The sequence below is a fragment of the Montipora foliosa genome, chromosome 7 (genome assembly GCF_036669935.1).
Source record: "Montipora foliosa isolate CH-2021 chromosome 7, ASM3666993v2, whole genome shotgun sequence".
In the NCBI taxonomy this organism is placed as follows: Eukaryota; Metazoa; Cnidaria; class Anthozoa; order Scleractinia; family Acroporidae; genus Montipora; species Montipora foliosa.
The window spans coordinates 27,815,076-27,834,709 of NC_090875.1; the positions used below are offsets into that span (position 1 = coordinate 27,815,076).

General features: G+C 40.0%; 1 protein-coding gene across 1 annotated transcript; it reads left to right on the plus strand.

The window, feature by feature from the left end:
- The first annotated feature begins 8,145 nt into the window (after window positions 1-8,145).
- LOC138010055 (uncharacterized) lies at window positions 8,146-17,262 on the plus strand. Its single transcript, XM_068857021.1, has 6 exons — window positions 8,146-8,281; window positions 11,506-11,702; window positions 12,827-12,984; window positions 13,506-13,536; window positions 14,919-15,009; window positions 16,112-17,262. The coding sequence occupies exons 1-6, from the start codon at window positions 8,146-8,148 to the stop codon at window positions 16,609-16,611; spliced, it is 1,113 nt and encodes a 370-aa protein (XP_068713122.1). The 3' UTR covers window positions 16,612-17,262.
- The last annotated feature ends 2,372 nt before the right edge of the window (window positions 17,263-19,634 follow it).

The window sequence follows — 19,634 nt, forward strand, 5'->3', positions numbered from 1 at the left end:
GAAGAGCCACCTGGTGGTAATTGTTAATTCTCGGTTTTCACATGATGTCACGGTCGCCATGTTGGAGCCCCTAAACAAAGAAACGGCGGCCATGTTGGAACGAGCGATTCCCCAGCTGTATTCCCCAGGAATACACGGACGGAGAGCCTGTGTGCAGGCTATCCTCAACGGGTTCATCATGAAGGCTCACAAAGTGACCCTCTCTCAGGCTATAAGCTCAATTGATAACCGGAACACTGCAACTGATTGGCAGGCGCCATGAGTAGTGTGAATGACGACGAAAAATGGTGCTCTCCTACTCACTTATGCCAGTAATTAGATGTACACCCAACATACAACATTGAGAAGTGTCCCTTTAAGTCTAAGCATTTAGTTCCTATTTCAAACAATAAGGTAAGGGTAAAGGTTAGCGTAATTTTTAGGTCAGGGTAAATGCAGCAGTTTATCCTAACTTGAGAAGCTGCATTTGAGGGATACTTCGTGACGTTAATTAATATCTCCCTGCATTCTTAGAAACAAAATGAAATCATGTGAAAATTGGGGACTTGAAAGCAGCAAGGGGACGCTTTGCGACGCTCATTGAAATCCGCGTGTATCTCATTTCTTGTATTTCTAGACATATCTACTTCAGCTCCACTTTTTTTGCAGATGGAGAATTAACCAAAAAGAAAGTGGTTCAGCGTTATCGGTACTCTTATCGACAACGATATTCGTCATCACAGTGGTCAAAATGTTGTGGACTCACGATGGAGAAACTAATTTTTTTCCATGCATTCCACGCCCAACTTCTCCATGTTTCGATGTCGCAATTTTCTTTTCTCCAATGACTTCCATGAAGCAATATAGAAAAGCTCTGTAAATAGTGAATTTATCAAACCGCAGCTAAAAATAGGAGAGAACGTAACTCCGATTTTAAAGAGGTAATGATATAATGCAAAAGAGTCAAGTCGTAATCTAGTAGGAATTATGGAACAATATCTAACTAGTGAATAATCAGTTAATATTGGCCTAAAAGAGCCAATTGTATCATGACATAAACGAATCTCCAGGTCAATAGCATCCCAAGATTTGGTAGAAGGGAAAAAGACCGTTTCAAACGTTCAGTATGAGCAACAAAAAAAGTAAAATTGTGGGCGGAACGTAAAGGAAAGCAGGTTCTTCCAGAAACTCTTATCGAAAGAAGGTCCTTCAGATAAGAGGGAGTCAAATTATCATCGGTACAATTTTATAATAAGATGTTAACTTATGGATAATTCGTCTAGTTTTCATTTCCTTCCAAATGAACTCTTGGAGGAGATGAAAGCTACTTGTTTTCTTCAATGCTCCCGAACTAACTGTTATTACCAGCCTCGTACTGCGTTGAACCTTCCCTAACAAGTGATCATCTGCATATGCCATAAGAGGTCTTACAACAGATATATAATTTTGGAGAAAAACATTTTATGCCGTGAGCGGGATTTGAACCCACGTCCCCCTGACTACCGATTGTGTTTGATCACCACTACACCATCAGAGCAACCATGCTGGCTACATGACCAATCTGGATAGCGAATGGGAATTTTTAGGTGGTCATCCCGGGCCAATGTTTTTCCACAACTAATGACACTGAATCGACAGAAATGACGATTCACAAGCTGACGAGAGAGAAGAAGACAATTTGTATACAAGTTAAGAGGGTCTCTCGAGCCAACAACGCATCTCTGCCTCATGGAGGATCCAGGATTCACAGTCCAAGCCTCGGCGAAATGTAGTTAATCAATGAAGTTTGAAGGGACCAAGGAAGTACAACCCCTAAATGGCATTTTTCATCATTTTATGCCCTGAGGGGAATTTGAACCCCCCCTCCTAGGGGGCAATGCAAGTTTTCGTCAGGAGATTCAATTTACTGGGGAAGATACAGACTCTTCTTTCAGGGATCATTTGGAACCAGAATACTCATCACACGAAGAAAGAAGAGAAAATGAAGGCGAAGCAGAAGAAGAAAGCAATTGTTTGCTTGCAATTTAGGCACTTACGATCTCCTTTTGATCGATGCCCTGTTATGCCGGCTGAGGGGGAATTTTTTTTGAAAAATCGCCCATCAGATAGCTTGAATCGACGCACGTCTATCTTCTTTTGGAAAAACCAGGAGACTTATGCTAGTATCGTTTCTGGTTTTTGCTCGCTTTCCACAAAGAAACAGATTTTGACTCAAAGTCCTCCCAAACCGGACAGTAAAGCAACCACGAAACGTCATCAGTACCCAACTTGCCTTGCGCGACATTCAAGAAGGCGGCACCCGAAAGTGTTGAGGCCAATCTTTAAAAGACGAGAAAAATTACTTCATTAGGTAATGTATTTTTTTTGTAACAGATCTTCTAACAAGTACCATACATTTTAGTTCCCTTTAAATCACTAGCTCCGTGAGCGGGAAAGAAGAACCAAATCCTGCGCTGTGATTGGGTACCAAGACGGAGCTATCTTGCTCGCTCGGGATTTCTCTTTTGGTCCCACAAGATAAAAGATCATTTTTTGGTGTTTTAAGTAACTATAGTAAATGCTTTATTGACCAAGCTTGTTCGGTCAAGATGGTGGGATATCGGCCTCGTTCTTTTTTCCGTGTTTATGGACCTCGAAGTCGAGGTCCAAACACGCAAAAAAAAAAAAGAAAGAAAGAAAAGAACTTGGCCAATATCCAGCCATTTTTGACCGAACGCTTGGTCAATAATCCAATGTAGTCAAAAGATCACAAACCTCGCGTTTGAGTCATATAAAAAAAAAAAAAACACGAACAAAACACATACTAGTATTGGAATACTTAGCATCTCGGGAAGAGTTGTAAAGCTGTTGTCGATCTTTTACCTTACTCTGTAATTGCATTCTTTTGACTCAATAGTTTCAGGTTATATTGCCCTAGGTAGTTCAAGACCTTCCTGATACTGGATACCTTAGAATAACAACATTCGATTCAGCGAGAGAAGACTACCTTTTCATCGTTTTCACGTAGTGGACGAGTTCGTGGTAACGTCACGGTTGTAGATCGAGAAAGCTCAATAATTACAGGACGTTCCGATCTGATTCCATCGGGACCTTTAATATTACGTGTTTGACAGAATTATCCCTTCAATTGTTTGGACCGCCAAAGCACTGGATTTCAAAGAATGGCTTTTTTCTTGCCTCCTCGTCTTTCTCTTCTCTGTTTCAGTACTTGATGGTTCAAGGAACGCAAATAACACTCGCCCGAGAGACATTTCCAACCGGACGACGACTTCCTTCTGCTAGAAGCCATCTGATGAATGCCCCAAAAAAACGGAAACAAATTCTTTCCTAAATGCAACACTTTAGCGCCGGGGTACCGCTATTTGGCACACAATGCTGGTGCCAATGTGGTGACATCTGCTGGAAAAAACACATTCTTCGAGCCTAACAATTTGTGGTATATTCAAAGGTGCTTTATAACGACGTATTAATAAGCCACATCATTTCCCCGGACCCCACTTGCCAATAACGAGTGGAATACCTAATAACAACCACCAAAGTTACAAAAAATTGAAAGTGTTTGGAAAGGGCCGTTTAGTTTTTACTCCTTTGTTAGATGACGAAACAAAGACAGCACCTTCTCCTCATTTCTTTTGAGACCCTGAGTACTGGAACAGCTAGGGTTAACTCCCGACCTCCTTTCCCGTATATAGTCCGATACTCTCAGTAAGAATTTATATCAATGCTCTCGCAAATCTTACCTTCAACTTGCATCTCATCAAACTCGTAAAATACTGTTTGGTTCTCCATAATAACCGTTGGTGTTGCTACAGTGTTTGTTTTCATTATCGACCTTGACCTTCGCATGCTCCGGCTTGAAGGAGGTTAAGTTAGCATCTGGGTTATATTTGAGTTCACGGTACTGTGGGCCGCGGCGACTTTCGTACTTGTAAACAGTTCCTGCCGCGCCTGCGCTGTCTGGGGTAACCAGAAACACTACCACCAACAGAACGGAATTTACCTGAGAACAAATTGATGAAAAAACAACTTAATTGTATAACTTCAATTAAGTAAAGCACTCGCTTGGAGTGGTTTGTTCAAGATGGTGCCAACAAATCCCACTCGCCAAAAATACTCGTAACTAGGGCACTTCCAGTTCCTAGTTTGACATCTAATATGAGGGGTCCCGTTAAAGGGGGCTATGTCACGCAAAATGATATAGTTTCATGACTCCCAGAATGCCCAATAACCACTTAAAACTGTTGAACAACATGAAAAAAAATACTGCAAAAGAAAAGAGAAGCAAGGATGAACACAGATGGACAAGATTGAAAACGGATTACATTCGGTAATCTTGAAAAAAGTTGGACCGACGTTTTTCAAGTTTATGAGAAATCACATATTAAGTGAAAGGTGTTACAATTGAACCCACTGAGTTACCCTTCCGAGTTTCCAGTGGGTTAAATTGTAACACCTTTCATTTAATATGTGTTAAATATTCTCTCACATTATGAGAAATCGCCTGGATAAAGGTAGTTTTTGCTCAGAATCATCCCGTTTGTGGTGTAACGATAATTTTATCAGTACAGGAATTCCACATTACCATTTTCGAGTGGTTTTAACTCGTGATTAACTAAAGATTTTCCCGAAACACCCTTCAATAACGTGACATAGCCCTAAGTCTCTAGCATTTGCTACCTATTTGTAGCAATACTGATACGGTAAAAGTTTATATTTATGCAAGGGTAATGCAGCTATTTAAGTATCCTGGAGGAGCAGAGTTAAGAGGACACTTTGTGACGTCAATTGTCTGTATTCCAAGACACGAATTATGAGCAACAATCGACTTGCATACACTCAACGTTGATTATGATCAACTGAAGTATATATCAGGCTATCATACTCCATTCAATTTTATTCAATTATGGTTCTGTTCACATCTGCGAAAATTCAAATACAATACGCAGGGTAACCTCGCAGTGTGAGACAAAATGGCGCCGTATCGCGTGGCTGCCACGATTATCATCACCATCATGTGCTTGAGGCGAGAAGAGAACCAAGGATAGCTTCCGAGAATAGAAGAAGACAAATCCAAACCTTCGCTCCATAAAGCGATTAGAAGTTTCGTCTGCTCATACCACCACGTGCTCGCCATTCTGTTCAATTACGCATTGTAATTACTTCAAAACCCCTTTGAGGTTGTTTGAAGTAATTATAATCCAGTTATAATCAGGGACTGCAATTAGTTGATGTGAACCCATTTCATATTTAATTCGATTATAATTCGATCATAATCGAGGCCCTCAGCACAAGGACAAAGGAATAATTGATGGGACAGCCATATATGAATTCAGCCCATAGTCTATGAAAATAGTAGAAACAATAGACCTTTTTCGCTTGTACATTTTGTTTTCCCAATACAGATCATGTGATAATACTCATGAGGTTTTGGTCCTTTGTTTTTGTTCATTAAAAAGAGTGCATGCAGACATATTCATGCTCGCATGCGCTCTTTTAATGAGCAAAACAAAGGACCAATCCTCCTGAGTATTATCAAATGATTTTGTATTGGGAAAACAAAATGTACAAGCGAAAAAGGTCTATTAATAACATACCACCAAAATTATTTCTGGAAATCAACGTGAACACCAATCCTGCCACCAGCTCCCGCTCCGCCATGATTACTACTTCCTCCTCCATTTACATTAATCTCACCATGCCCAGTAATATTAGTTGTCTCAACGAGAACACTGCCCCCACTACCTCCCCCAGAATGACCACTTCCGCTCTTTCCTTGGGATGAAATGAGGCCGTCAAAGATGAAGATGTTTGCCAACTTGCCACCTTAAGGCGCCTCCACCTGATGTCATGAGCAAAAAAAATAGTAATAAATGAAATTAACAGCGTGAAACGTATATATCACAATAGAGAGTTTTGAAAAGACGTTTAAAATTGCTACCCAACGAAAGTTTGTTGAACAACTTATCAGCTCCAAGAAAATTGGTCGACTGTTTAGCACCTTGAACTTAAAACCGTAAAAGCCTGAAATATGAACGAGGCGAATCACTTTTCCCCATTATTTTTCCCCTTTATTATAAAAAAAGTAGAACAAGGTCCCAGACTCAATTAAACAAGTCTCGTGGCCACTCCAAGTTTGTGGCCCACTTGAATGCTAAAAAGCTGAAAGCCCCTCAATCATTCAAGCGTGTTCCGTTACACTTGAAGAAATTTCGTAGGTTTACAGCTTAAGAAACCAACGAATTCCAAGGTTGACCTATTTTCCGGTCCTTTGAAGGAAAAGCATAACAACCTAAAATCAAACGTTTCGTAACCTTCTTATAAAAATCATATTTACCCAAAACGGCAGGACCAGTTTATTTAGGAAACAGAGCTTAATATTTGCAAGATGACAAAAGACAATGACACTTAGATATTAGGACCCGAAAAGAACCCCTTTTGCATTTTCAATGCAGCCAATTGGGGGGGGGCCCCCCCTGCGTCAGCTGTTTCCGCATGGACACCGCAACATAGCATTTTGGAGATACATAGCAAGCGGATTTGAAGCACCCAACAGAGCAAAGTTTCTTGTTTTTTGAACTGAATGAGGCTAATCTCTGAGCTTCGAAGGCGAGGGCTCTGGGAAATTGCTAATACAAACTCATCCAGACTGTCACGCCAGCACAATTTTTCTCTAGTGCACTTTACAAATATTATTTTTTGGTGCTTTGTTATAATATTAATCATAAATCACTAAAGCGTTTTCATGGGTTTACGATGGTGAAGGATGGGATAACACCGGAAGATAAGGTTTTCGAAAGAGGACATACAAATAAAAGCGACTATTATAACTATTAACTATCAGCTGTTCAATTAAATTTAGGGTTAGGGTTAGGGGTTTCGGGTTCATTCAGCTTAGTGTTTTACGTCTATTTTTACTCAGGAACTAGTGGCCATTAGTTCTTACGGAAACAAGTAATCAAGAACAATATCGTCGCAAGAGGCCAAAAATGCTCGGTTCACATTAACGCAAAGTGGTTGTGTAGGAATTCCGAGAGAATTCGAACTTACAAGATAGTTGACTGGGATGATGGTACTCGTTGCTATTTAAGGGTGCGTTCGATTGACCCTACACCGGAATGAGAATACGGGGAGTGATGATTTAAAACCGTACGTTGGCGTTTTGAAGCAACATGGATGGTAAAGATATGTTTGAAATAGCATTTTAGCGGGAGGTTGACAATTTTAATATGAATCTCCATTAAAATGAACGATTTCTAACTTATATTCCATGCATTCCTATTCCGGAATACGGTCAATCGAACGCACCCTAAGTCAGTGTTCCAAACCCAATACAAAACTCATTAATAATTTTTGAGCAAAACATTTTATCATGTCACCGATCGCGTGAATGGGCTTCAAAAACCGATAAAACATCTCTCATAAGAATTATTCATGTAAAGCATACTAGTCTCAGCTTGTTTTTTCTTGTATGCTAATGCTGAATGGCCTAACGTGGTTTCTTTGCGTTCTGGGATAAAAACATGGCGGCCGTTAGACAAGGTCATGTGAAAAGAAATGATGGTCCTCAATGCGTGGTTTTAGACTAACCGGTTGATAATAGAAGCGGTTTTCAATTGAGCGTCGAAAGTAATTAGCGAATTACTTTGGTTTATGATTACTTCACTCAGTGATTGGTTTCGCAGTTCTCGCGCCACTTTTTCAACCAATCAAAAGTGAAACCAAAACCAATCGTGGCTCGCGCGTGCACATTTTCCCGCGCTTTGTCATTACTTCGGGTTTTGATTGGTTTACCGGATTGTCTCCGTCCTTTTTGATTGGCCAAAGTAATTACCTTGGTTTCGGTTTTGCGACACTCGATTGAACTCGCTCTAAGTCACCAAGTTGACAAATAATAGCAGTAACAATATCAATAACCATGGATGACTGGAAAGGCAGTGCATAAAAAAAGACCAATGGACTTCTGTAAAAAAGATATCCAGATTTCAAGACTTCGACCAGACAAGAGGTACAGGAAACCTCTCCACGAAATTGTCTTAAAAATTACCAATTTACAATTCTTCTTTCTCACCTACATCAATGACTAGAAAATCACTGATTGGGATAGAAAAAAATATCACTGCGGTAAATGGATTGTTCGTTTGTTTCTTTTAAGGTTGTTCAACCGACATGAGGACATTTTTCGTCGACGAGTATTTGAACTCCAGTCTAAGGGTACTGAACGTTGGCGATGAGAAACCAGTTTCTATAACAAGTGAATTCAGTAGCTGCGAGGTGGAGACAAACTACTCTTGGTACTTTGGATGTAACGATTCACGACTTTTGTCGCAGGAATATCTGACTGAAATGAAAAACCTGTTTAAGAGGAAAAGGGAAGCAACCATTACACTTTAAAGGTGCGAAACTGCTTTCTTCACCCCAACAAAACGTTTCCTGATAGTGTGTGTTCAGTTCTCTGTTAAATGACATCTTAAATAGGACGGGGTCTGTGATTGGCCAATTTAGCGGGCCGGATTCTATTGTAGGGAACTACGGAGCTTACGACACGACGACGCCGACAGCCAACGTGACGACGCTACAAAACAATAGGTTTAGTGAGCAAAAACAATGGCTCTGCACGCTCTGCACGTGCGTTTTACATTCAGGTACATTTCTTTGCCGTCAGCTCCTAAATGACGACGTGAAATGATCAAATTCAAGGTTCTGTGGAGGACGTTAGCACATGACAATGAATTTTCAGTGATCTCTCTACGCTTCCAACCCACTCGTACCAGTTTAATTCCGCGACAGTTCCTACACATTTTTAACGCGAAACGACATGAAATAGTTTCGTAGTGATATGAATAACGCGAGCTCGTATTTTAAAATGAAGTCCTCGTTGCCATCGCTGTCCTCGTTTCGTAAACTCCCTACTTAAGCAACCACGACGGCGACGGCAACGAGAACGTCGTCTCAAAATATAAATTCGCGTTATTGCCATCAATTCATGTTTATTTCAAACTTTGTAATATGACAATGGTGTGGTAGTTCCTCAAGAATGAAACTGGTCGGAACGGCGTTTAATTTAGTTAGGGGAGAAAATGAAAATTTATCCTCAAGTGCTGACGTTCTTCAGAAACCCTCAAATTTGGCTATTTCACGCTGTTGTTTTGCTGACGACGGCACAGAAACGGACAAAAGTGAAAAACGCACGTGCAGGGCGTGCAAAGCTATTGTTTTTGCTCACTAAATATGCAAATTTGTGACGTTCTCGTTGCCGTCGCCGTTGCTTAAGTTTCGTAATAGGGACTTTAAGATGTGCGACGCGACGGTAACGAAAACGTCATTTAAAATTGCAAGTTCAGGTTTATTAATCTTTTTCGTCGTTATGTCGGCTTGTCTAACTTCTAAAAACTAGTGTAACTCCCAGGAACTGAATTAGGAGGTGCGGTATTGAATCTACGACAAAAAATTCAAATTCGCTGCCTTTTGTTCACGTTCTCCGTAAAACTTGAGAATTCGTCATTTCACGTCGTAGATTTGCCGAAAACGTGAAAGAAATGTACAAAAATGAAAAATGCACGTGCACAGCGTACAAAGCTATTGTTTTTGCTCATTAAATATGCCAAAATTTGTGACGTTTTCGTTGCCGTCGCGTCATAGATCTTAAACTCCCTAATACTAGCCTAGAGACGCAATAAATATCTTATTAACCTAGTTTTTCTCCCATACTGTTACAAGCGTGAATACACACAGAAAAAAATTAAAAGAAAAGAAGGCAGGCCTTAGCTTACAGTGCAGCTGTCGAACTTGGTTAATTAGAGCATATCTTGAAAGGAGTGTCTTACAAAAGCCGTAAGCCTATTGATTCAGATGGCTCAGCTGAAAGACAACCGAACTTAGGCACTACGCTAGTTGATCATGAACTCCCAGGCTTGAAAGAAATGCTGCCAATTTGGTGTCATGACAAACATACCGTGACTGAACTATCTACGACGTGACTTAATAGGGCCGTTTATAAGAGAGAAAATAAGCCGCGGCTAACTCTGGCCGCGGCTTACGTAAGCCGCGAACACCCCGTATAAATTGTACAAAATCTACGTTCACGGCTTTCTCAACCCGCGGCTTATCCTGGCCGGGGAGTTTATACTCGTATAAATAGTTCCTTTCGCGGCTTACGTAAGCTGCGGCCAGAGTTAGCCGACGCTTATTTTCTCTCGTATAAACGGCCCTTATGTGCACCTAAACCCAAATATTTCTCGTCTACAATATTAATCTCCCCACCAAAAGCAAACATGTGTTACCATTCCTACCTCAAAATTTCGCTTTTCATCTGCCGGGCAACACCCGCAAAGTTATCAAAACAGCAGTAATTTGGACCCACGACTGTGATGTAAGAAGCAAATGTCTGTTCTCGATTTTACGTCACAAACTGCTTTGCAATGCAACATGCTTGAAAAATAGGAATGTAAAGCAGTTTGTGACGTAAAATCGAGAACCGACCCATGCCTCTCACATCACGGTAGTGGGTCCAGTTCATGTAGCTTGCACGGAATAGAAAAGCGAAATTATTGGTAACATAGTGAAATATGTTTGCTTTGGATGGGGAGATTTATATTAGGAACCAAAATTATTTGCGTTTATGTACACTTTAAGTGATAATAAATGGGGATTGAATCATGAATTAATTTGTAGCTTAGTTGAACAAGTGACTTTAAACAATTTTCACAGGTAGTCACGGATACCTGGCTTTCGAATTATTGCAAGGACGGATTATTAACTTGGGTATTGCTTGCGAGAAGGGAACCGCAAACAGCTATTGCCAGCCATTGTATCCTATTCAAGTTAGAAGGCACAATTGAATGTAAGTGTGTAAGTCATAGTCGACATTTCAGTGGTCAACAACGACACTGTTTCTCTCTTGAAAGAATTAACCAGATTAAAAGACAAAAAACCTTATGTATTCATGAGTACACCCAGTTGAAAGTAGTATCAAGACATTGCAAGTAGAAAATAGTCTATCTGCTGGGAACCGATCATTCTATACACGTCCCCTCCCTAAATCTCTTTTTCAAAGTTGACCGTTGAAGTTTTAGCATGAATTCCCATTGCCCGGCATTGATGACTTTGTCAGTGAGAGAGGGAAGGATCTACCGCGGAAGATCACGGATACCCTATTAAAGCCCACAGTCTCTTAAAAGGGTCTTATCTGCTTGTAGACAACAAGTAACAGGCTGAGTTCGATATATCAATATTAAGGCATGGCAACGAGGCTCTATGGTCAAATTTCACGGCTCAGTTCTATTTTCTTTGTCAGAGAGTTCGTAACAAAACAATATTTAAATTTAACCATGAAGCCTCGTAGCCATGTCTGAATATTGATATATTGAACGTGGTCTATTTCTATCCATTGCTGTAACAGGCAATCACGAAATTAAAACTCCTCTCCATAAACGGAGGCGTGACGACACTAAGAACGGATGCGGGGGAGACTACGTCTGTAGCTAACCGTTCTGGCTAATTACCAGTGACTTCATTTTTTTTTTCCAGGTCTCGTTGCCGACACAGATTTGAATACGTCTTCAACAACAATAACCACACAATCAGTGACAATTTCAAGTCCACCCAAGGAACCGTACTCGCCGAACTCAACCATTGGACCGATACCAACGACCAATGAACTAAGTTCATTGCTTGCTACTAATACAGAGCTTGCTTTTAGTACAAAAGTAGCAGCCACTTCAGCTGTGAGTAGTAGTTGGTGCATCATTTACAAGTACAGTAGTACGCTTGCTTAATAATTGCAGTTCTTTTAATAAGGTTAAACGTTTTTAACATGTTCTCCTTTAAGTTGTGTGGTATACTAAGAGCGCTTTCCATTTGACAGAACCGACCGGCCAGACCGGGCATTTGCAAGGGCTAACTCTACAACGCCTTCAAATTAACACATTGCAGGATGCTATACACTCATCCAGAAAAATGCAGGGGATTATCGTGCAAGTGTTCCATCAAATTGTCGCATTTTCTTCGTAAACTTTCGGGTGGCCGGCCATTTCCGACAAAAGGAAAGCGCCCTTAGTTCGACTACAAACTGAGTTGTTCTCCAGTGTACCATGCAATACGAAAACCACATTATTAATGTCACAAAACGTCTCTTTATAAGCATTTGAGTTAATGGTCCTGTTAGACTACAGTTTTACGTTTCGTTTACCTTTATTTACCTTAAAACGAAAAACAAAACAAACAAATAACAACATCAAATTGGCAAATAAACGTTCTATCTATCTGAGCTAGGGTATGTTCTTAAAATTTTGGTCTAAATCGCAGCCTGAACGTTCTTATAAAAAAAAAGAGTGTATACAGAGTAAAGCCAGGGCTTTAAAATAACGAGCTCAATGTCACTTTCTTATTTGTCAATCCACAGTATCGAGAAGGAAAAAGCACTGAATGGAGAAAAGAATTTATTCCTTTAAGCGCCTAGCAGTTTTGGAGTAAACTGATGAGTAAAAAACCATGGTCTGAGTGAAAATTCGTTTTGTTCCAGTCCATAGTCATTTCTGTGTTTTCCGGCCAACTTAATATACAACAATTTAAAAACCAGCCTTTCGATATTTTTTTAAGATCACCTCATTTCATTCTCTTTTGATCCCTCCGTACAAAATCCATGTACATAAAGTGTTGTTTCTTTACTTTTAAGCAGTTCCCGTAACGCTACTTTGTGAACATCTTGTTAGGCACCACCTTAAACTGTAATATACACTCACATATTTCGGCCAACAGGAACTACTAAAGCCTTCGCCGGGAAACTATGGAGTTTAATAATTACAGATTGACCTTAATAAACTAAAGCTAATTCACTTCATTTTTCTAGGAGAGAAGTTCTCAGGAAGCCCCGCGCGACCAAAAGCAAAGAAGTAACAAAACAAACATGAATTCATCACTGGCATTTATCGCATCTGTCACAGTGTCTGCTGTTCTACTGACTTTCTTCTTTGTTGGCGTAATCATTATTCGACGAACTTTTGCAAGGTCAGTAATCGAAAGTTAAAATGTACAAAAAATGTCATTCTCTTTCGGGGACTGACCGCCTAGAAAGCCAGTCTCGACAGCCGATCAATTAGGCGGTGCCACCAATTTGGCCTGCAATTGCGGTTGCCTTCTTGTCTTTTTGTCAATAGAAAGGTCTCGTTTCAAGGACAAGAAACGAATGCCGCCCTCATGGAAGGAAAATGTTACTTTACTATGTATTAAGTCTGGTATACTTGAAGGAAAAGTCCCTGAAAGACACGCCATACCATTCACGATGAAATAGTACTTAATCCAAGGCCGTGGTATAATTCGGATTTCGCTAACGATGACAAAATCGGAGTCGTTTACACAACCAATAACACCGGTTTAAATACGATAAGATGACTTAAACTCATAGAGCGCGTTAATCGAAAGCAAAGCGAGTTGGGAAGATAAAAGAAAAGCGAATTCCACTATTAAAATGTCAAACCGATAAGCAACAAGTCAGTGATATGTCTGTATTTGTTGACTTATTTTCTTAGGCAGGACAGCGACAGCAGTGAGGATTCACAGGTCAGTTCTGTTGTGATTTGTATAAAACTCCACTCAATCAGACCATGCAAGTATCAAATTAAATGCAACTAAAATTATACTATTTATTGAGTAACGACTTAATTTCGTTTCGTTAAACCTTAATTACCCTTCTGCTTTAGAAGTGAACGTCTATGCCGGTTACCAGAAACCCATAAGGGTTGAAACGTGTGACGCGCGTTCACAGCTTCCCAATATTCAGTGCGAACTGATTGGTTAAATGTTTCAGTGCTAAGTACCATATTTGGAAACCCCTCGCTCTTGTTGTTCCAAATATGGCACTTTACAAATTGAATATTCAGAAGCTTGTTTCCTAGCAAACAAGGGACCGTTACACGTTTCAACCCTTATGGGTTTCTGCGGTTACCCAATGACAAGTGTGAACTGAGTGATCTGCTATCATTGCCATAACTTTTCATTGTTAGGCCTGATTGGACAAATGGCAAAAACGGTCTTTAAAAGTGGCAAAAGAGTGCTCGAAATTTAGAAATAGTGCTCAAGAATTGGTAAAAAATTTTGAAACATTCCCTACTTTTTACCAAAGAATTGCTCTCCCTTTGTTTAGAAATGTCGGATTAAAGAAAAAAAAACGTGTGTTTCTCGAACAAAAACATAAATTAGCAACAATACGTTTTGAGGGCTGACATGGAACTCCTAATTGCTTAATACCAAACGCAACACTGATTCAGGCTTATTCCAAACGTGCAGTTTTTTGTGTGTTTAATTATTCAATTTCACAACCATGAGAATCCAGATTTGCTGAAAACTGTTCTTAGAGCCAAAGTCTGCTCTAAACCAGCACAAGCTTAAATGTTGCATGAAATGCGAAAAGTGCTCAAATGTGTTGGAAATGCAAAATAGCGCTCAAAAATCGAAAAAAAAGAAAATAAACTGCACACGACAACAGGCCACTTTCGAAAATACCATAATACTCTTTGTTCGTCCGTCCAAATTTTGCACGCAAAAGCATTGAGTATTATGATATTTTCGAAGGTGGCCTATTGGGACAGGCGTAATCGTCGTCATCAACATCATCATCACCATCATTACTACCACCCACTGTCATTATTGGCACTGACATGTTCATGGGATGATGACTATTAATCACCACCATCCCTCCCACCCACTGCCATCATTGGCACTGACATGTTCATGGGATGATGATCATCGTTATCACTTTCATCACTACAACCCACTGTCATCATTGGCACTTACATGTTCATTGGATGATGATGATCATCATCTGCATCATCTTCATCATCTTCATCACTACCATCACCACTATTGATAACAACGTTATCGTCATCACCGTCGACATAATAAACTATGTTGAAGGCCATTTAGTAAAACTACTTGTATCCTAGGGAGCAACACCAGCCAATACGTTGTCAAACCTAGCCATCCCAACGCTGGATGAATACAGTGGTTACTTTACTCTTAGCTTCAGGGAAGCGGGTAAGTATTTATGGCGTGCAACCAATGAATGTTGGCAATTTAAAGGGAGGCTTTCACGTCTCTGCACATGGGCAAACTATCACAACAGCCTATTTAATTACAATGTTATTGAAACAATCGAAAGCACTGATACAGGAAACGGAAACAATGCCATAGAATAAACATTATCTGGTTGAGTAAGATCCGCAAAATTTACTACTGATAGCACCAAAGCTTGGACATGCGCAAAACCGTGCAACTGCCCCTTTAAGCTTACGGGTGACACAAAATTGTTAATCGATTGTGGACCTTCATGGTGAAACACGGCGAAATAACATTGGCCAACTATAATTAGCTGAGAACATAAGGCAAAATGAAACTTGGCAAAAAAAAACGAGGGAGAAAGGCGGAATTGAAACGAATAACATACGACTATCGTGTGGAAGGCCGTGGTTTTAAACCTCGGAGTGACAAAAAAACAACAACAACAACAACAACAACTCAGAAATATGTGATTCGTTTACAATTAAAACTGCAAAAAATTAGGCATACAAGCAGGGCCGTAGCCAGAAAAAAATTATGACTCAGGCAATGTCCATAATTAAATTCTCTTCCTAGATATTTTAGGTGTTTATGAGGATTACATTTTAAAGACAACACTAGAATCACGCTTTATTTAAAAAAGAAATCCCTAAAAATGACTGAGGCAAGTGCCTCGGTTTGCCTCATACTGGCTACGGCCTAGACAAGTCTTCTTGGATAAGGACTATAAACACTAGGCCCTGTCTCAAAAGCTTTGCTGGTAAACTTCGTAATTTGAAAAGAGTGGGAAAGAGTCTCTGGAGTTATAGTGAAGCCTTATTCTGAACAGGTGCATCCCAAGTTAAATATAAACGGATGAAAAATCAGCAGATAGCTAAAACACCCCCAAACTGCACTGTAAATAAATCCTGAAGAGCCCAGTGGGGAGTAGCTAAAAATGTTTTACTGCTACTACTACTACTACAAAAGTGGGATACTGCAGTGATTCTCAGGGAATATTCTTCATGCAAAAGACACTTCCCTGCCCTAAAGGACATGTCCTTTTGCATCTGCAGTTAATATTACATCGACCTTTTTTCAGCAACGTATGCGTCCACTTACCGAGTTCCTCGACAAATCAGAAAATCATCCATTCACCACGTGTCCAACCCCATAGACATGGATCTTGACGCAATGCACCTTTACGAACCAATTGACGTTCCCATAGGACACTTCTCCAGGGGCTCTGGCATGACATTAGGAAACGCACCTATTGCATCAAGGCTCCAAAATCATCGACCCATCAGTCGTGAGCAGCATGTATACAATATCGTTGAAGAGATACCTGCATCTTGCTTTACCAGCGATGGTACCAACGATGGCCACAATAGTGGTATGACTGCAGGCTTTCACAACGATGGTAACTGCGCCACCAACGGTGGTTGTATTGGTGACACTGATGAAACGGATCCGGTATATCGAGTTATAGAGGAAGTTATTTATAGGAGGACAGAAATATCTCAGCATGGAATGGAAGATCCTGTTTATTGCACGTTGGAACCACCATATGAAGATATCGCGAAATGGATTTCTGAATGTTGATCTTATGAATCTTCGGTGTCCTACAAAACTAAAACACAAATATCCAATATAAGTGAGTTAAGGACGGTGCCTACTATTGTTATTGCGCAAACGTTCTGCGCATCTCGAAATATTCGGGTTTCCTATCGGTGATGCTTACCAATACAGTGATATTTTTGCGAGGTTTAAAACGATCCGGAGAAAGTAGACCTTAGTAAGTACTCTTGGTATCCAAAAAGAAAATTGAGGGTAGCCATGCATTTTTCAGAGATAATTAAGCTTCAATTTGAGAAAGAACGCCATACATTGCTTTGTATCTTAAAAGCGTTTTACAAATATTATTCATCAATTATCTTTGAAAAATGCGTGGTTACCCCCAATTTTCTTTTTGGATTTCAATAACACTTGTTAAGATCTACATTTCCTGTATAATCATAAACCGGGGCAAACTGAATACCTTTGAATTAGTAGGCACCGTCCTTAATAGAAACAAATGCCTAATATAAGTAAGACTAACAATACATAATGAGGCTCTAAAATGGTAGAGTATTCTGGAAGATTTTCCGGCTCTCAAGATAATGATAAAACGTTGTCAAAACATATGCGTTCGTCTTCTGTTACAGCGAAATATTCCGAAAGATTTTCAGGCTCTCAGGAAATTAATAAACTGAGTACTCAAAATATATGCTTGTCTGCTGTTACACCGAAAGGGAAAGAAGTAGTCTTTGAAAAATCCACTTGATGAATTCACCTTATTCCAAAATGGTCGCCATTTTAGTACTCTTTTGTTTCATTGCAAATTGGCCTTTTTAGGCCTCGCTTTCAAACGTAAAATTTGAAAGAATATTCAACCTTGAACGAGGCCAAAAGGGCCAATTTGCAATCAATGAAAAGAACACTAAAGTGGCGGCCATTTTGGAATAAGGTGTATATGTGGTTCTGTTTAGAACCACTACTTTGGAAAGTAAGGATGGGTTTTACAAGCTCTGGGTGCCAGCAACGTTTAAAATGTTCTTCTTTAATCGTAGACGGTGAGTGCCTGACATGATATAATCGTCCTCCGGTGCCCGACCCTCACACCCAACTTTCAACGTTCCTTGTGTGCAAAAGGAAAAACATAGTTTAAAAAGAATCCAAAAAACAGTTTGTAGTTATCGAGATCTAGTGGAGTATTTCCCCCAACTTTTCAGTTACGATTGTAACTAAGGAGTTTTGTCCTGTCAGTAGAAGACCAGCTCAAGATATTCAAAATCAATCTCGCATGAAGATAGGTGCAGTAAGAATATTAAACACTTATATAGTATCCAAATGGTGGACAGATTATATATCTTCTGCGCTGTTGTCTGGTTTGAAAGGATTAAGTCGTCTACTTTAAAACAAAAATAAACCTAGGAGAAGTGGGAAAATATCCGAGAATAGCACAACGGCCAAAATACACTTTCAAAAACACATTGGTTTACCTTAATCAAACGACTACATCTCCTTTAGAAAGACCTGTGAGGTCAGTGACGTTTCGAGGGTTCGCCCTTCGACGGTCAGATCGTTTGCCCTCCATCATCATGCGCCCTTTGTCAGCTGATTCGCCCTGACGAAGGACTAACGCTCGAAACGCCAGCTCACAAAGTCATCTCTAATCAACTCGTTTGATAACATCACATTTTCGTATTTCGCTTTGTTTGTTTTTGGTTTCCCTTTTTCACTCCCCAACGACATAGTACCAATATTTTTTTTTCCCGAAACTAAGCCTGTTTCGGCTTCGCCTCATGGGCTATTGACCCGTACTTGTTAATTATTAGACGAAGAGCCACCTGGTGGTAATTGTTAATTCTCGGTTTTCACATGATGTCACGGTCGCCATGTTGGAGCCCCTAAACAAAGAAACGGCGGCCATGTTGGAACGAGCGATTCCCCAGCTGTATTCCCCAGGAATACACGGACGGAGAGCCTGTGTGCAGGCTATCCTCAACGGGTTCATCATGAAGGCTCACAAAGTGACCCTCTCTCAGGCTATAAGCTCAATTGATAACCGGAACACTGCAACTGATTGGCAGGCGCCATGAGTAGTGTGAATGACGACGAAAAATGGTGCTCTCCTACTCACTTATGCCAGTAATTAGATGTACACCCAACATACAACATTGAGAAGTGTCCCTTTAAGTCTAAGCATTTAGTTCCTATTTCAAACAATAAGGTAAGGGTAAAGGTTAGCGTAATTTTTAGGTCAGGGTAAATGCAGCAGTTTATCCTAACTTGAGAAGCTGCATTTGAGGGATACTTCGTGACGTTAATTAATATCTCCCTGCATTCTTAGAAACAAAATGAAATCATGTGAAAATTGGGGACTTGAAAGCAGCAAGGGGACGCTTTGCGACGCTCATTGAAATCCGCGTGTATCTCATTTCTTGTATTTCTAGACATATCTACTTCAGCTCCACTTTTTTTGCAGATGGAGAATTAACCAAAAAGAAAGTGGTTCAGCGTTATCGGTACTCTTATCGACAACGATATTCGTCATCACAGTGGTCAAAATGTTGTGGACTCACGATGGAGAAACTAATTTTTTTCCATGCATTCCACGCCCAACTTCTCCATGTTTCGATGTCGCAATTTTCTTTTCTCCAATGACTTCCATGAAGCAATATAGAAAAGCTCTGTAAATAGTGAATTTATCAAACCGCAGCTAAAAATAGGAGAGAACGTAACTCCGATTTTAAAGAGGTAATGATATAATGCAAAAGAGTCAAGTCGTAATCTAGTAGGAATTATGGAACAATATCTAACTAGTGAATAATCAGTTAATATTGGCCTAAAAGAGCCAATTGTATCATGACATAAACGAATCTCCAGGTCAATAGCATTCCAAGATTTGGTAGAAGGGAAAAAAGACCGTTTCAAACGTTCAGTATGAGCAAACAAAAAAAGTAAAATTGTGGGCGGAACGTAAAGGAAAGCAGGTTCTTCCAGAAACTCTTATCGAAAGAAGGTCCTTCAGATAAGAGGGAGTCAAATTATCATCGGTACAATTTTATAATAAGATGTTAACT

Coding starts and splice junctions, on each gene's coding strand:
- LOC138010055 (XM_068857021.1), top strand. CDS start 8,146: ATGAGGACATTTTTCGTCGACGAGTATTTGAACTCCAGTCTAAGGGTA. Junction 13,537..14,918: donor ACAGCAGTGAGGATTCACAG/GTCAGTTCTGTT, acceptor CTTGTATCCTAG/GGAGCAACACCAGCCAATAC. Junction 15,010..16,111: donor TCTTAGCTTCAGGGAAGCGG/GTAAGTATTTAT, acceptor ACCTTTTTTCAG/CAACGTATGCGTCCACTTAC.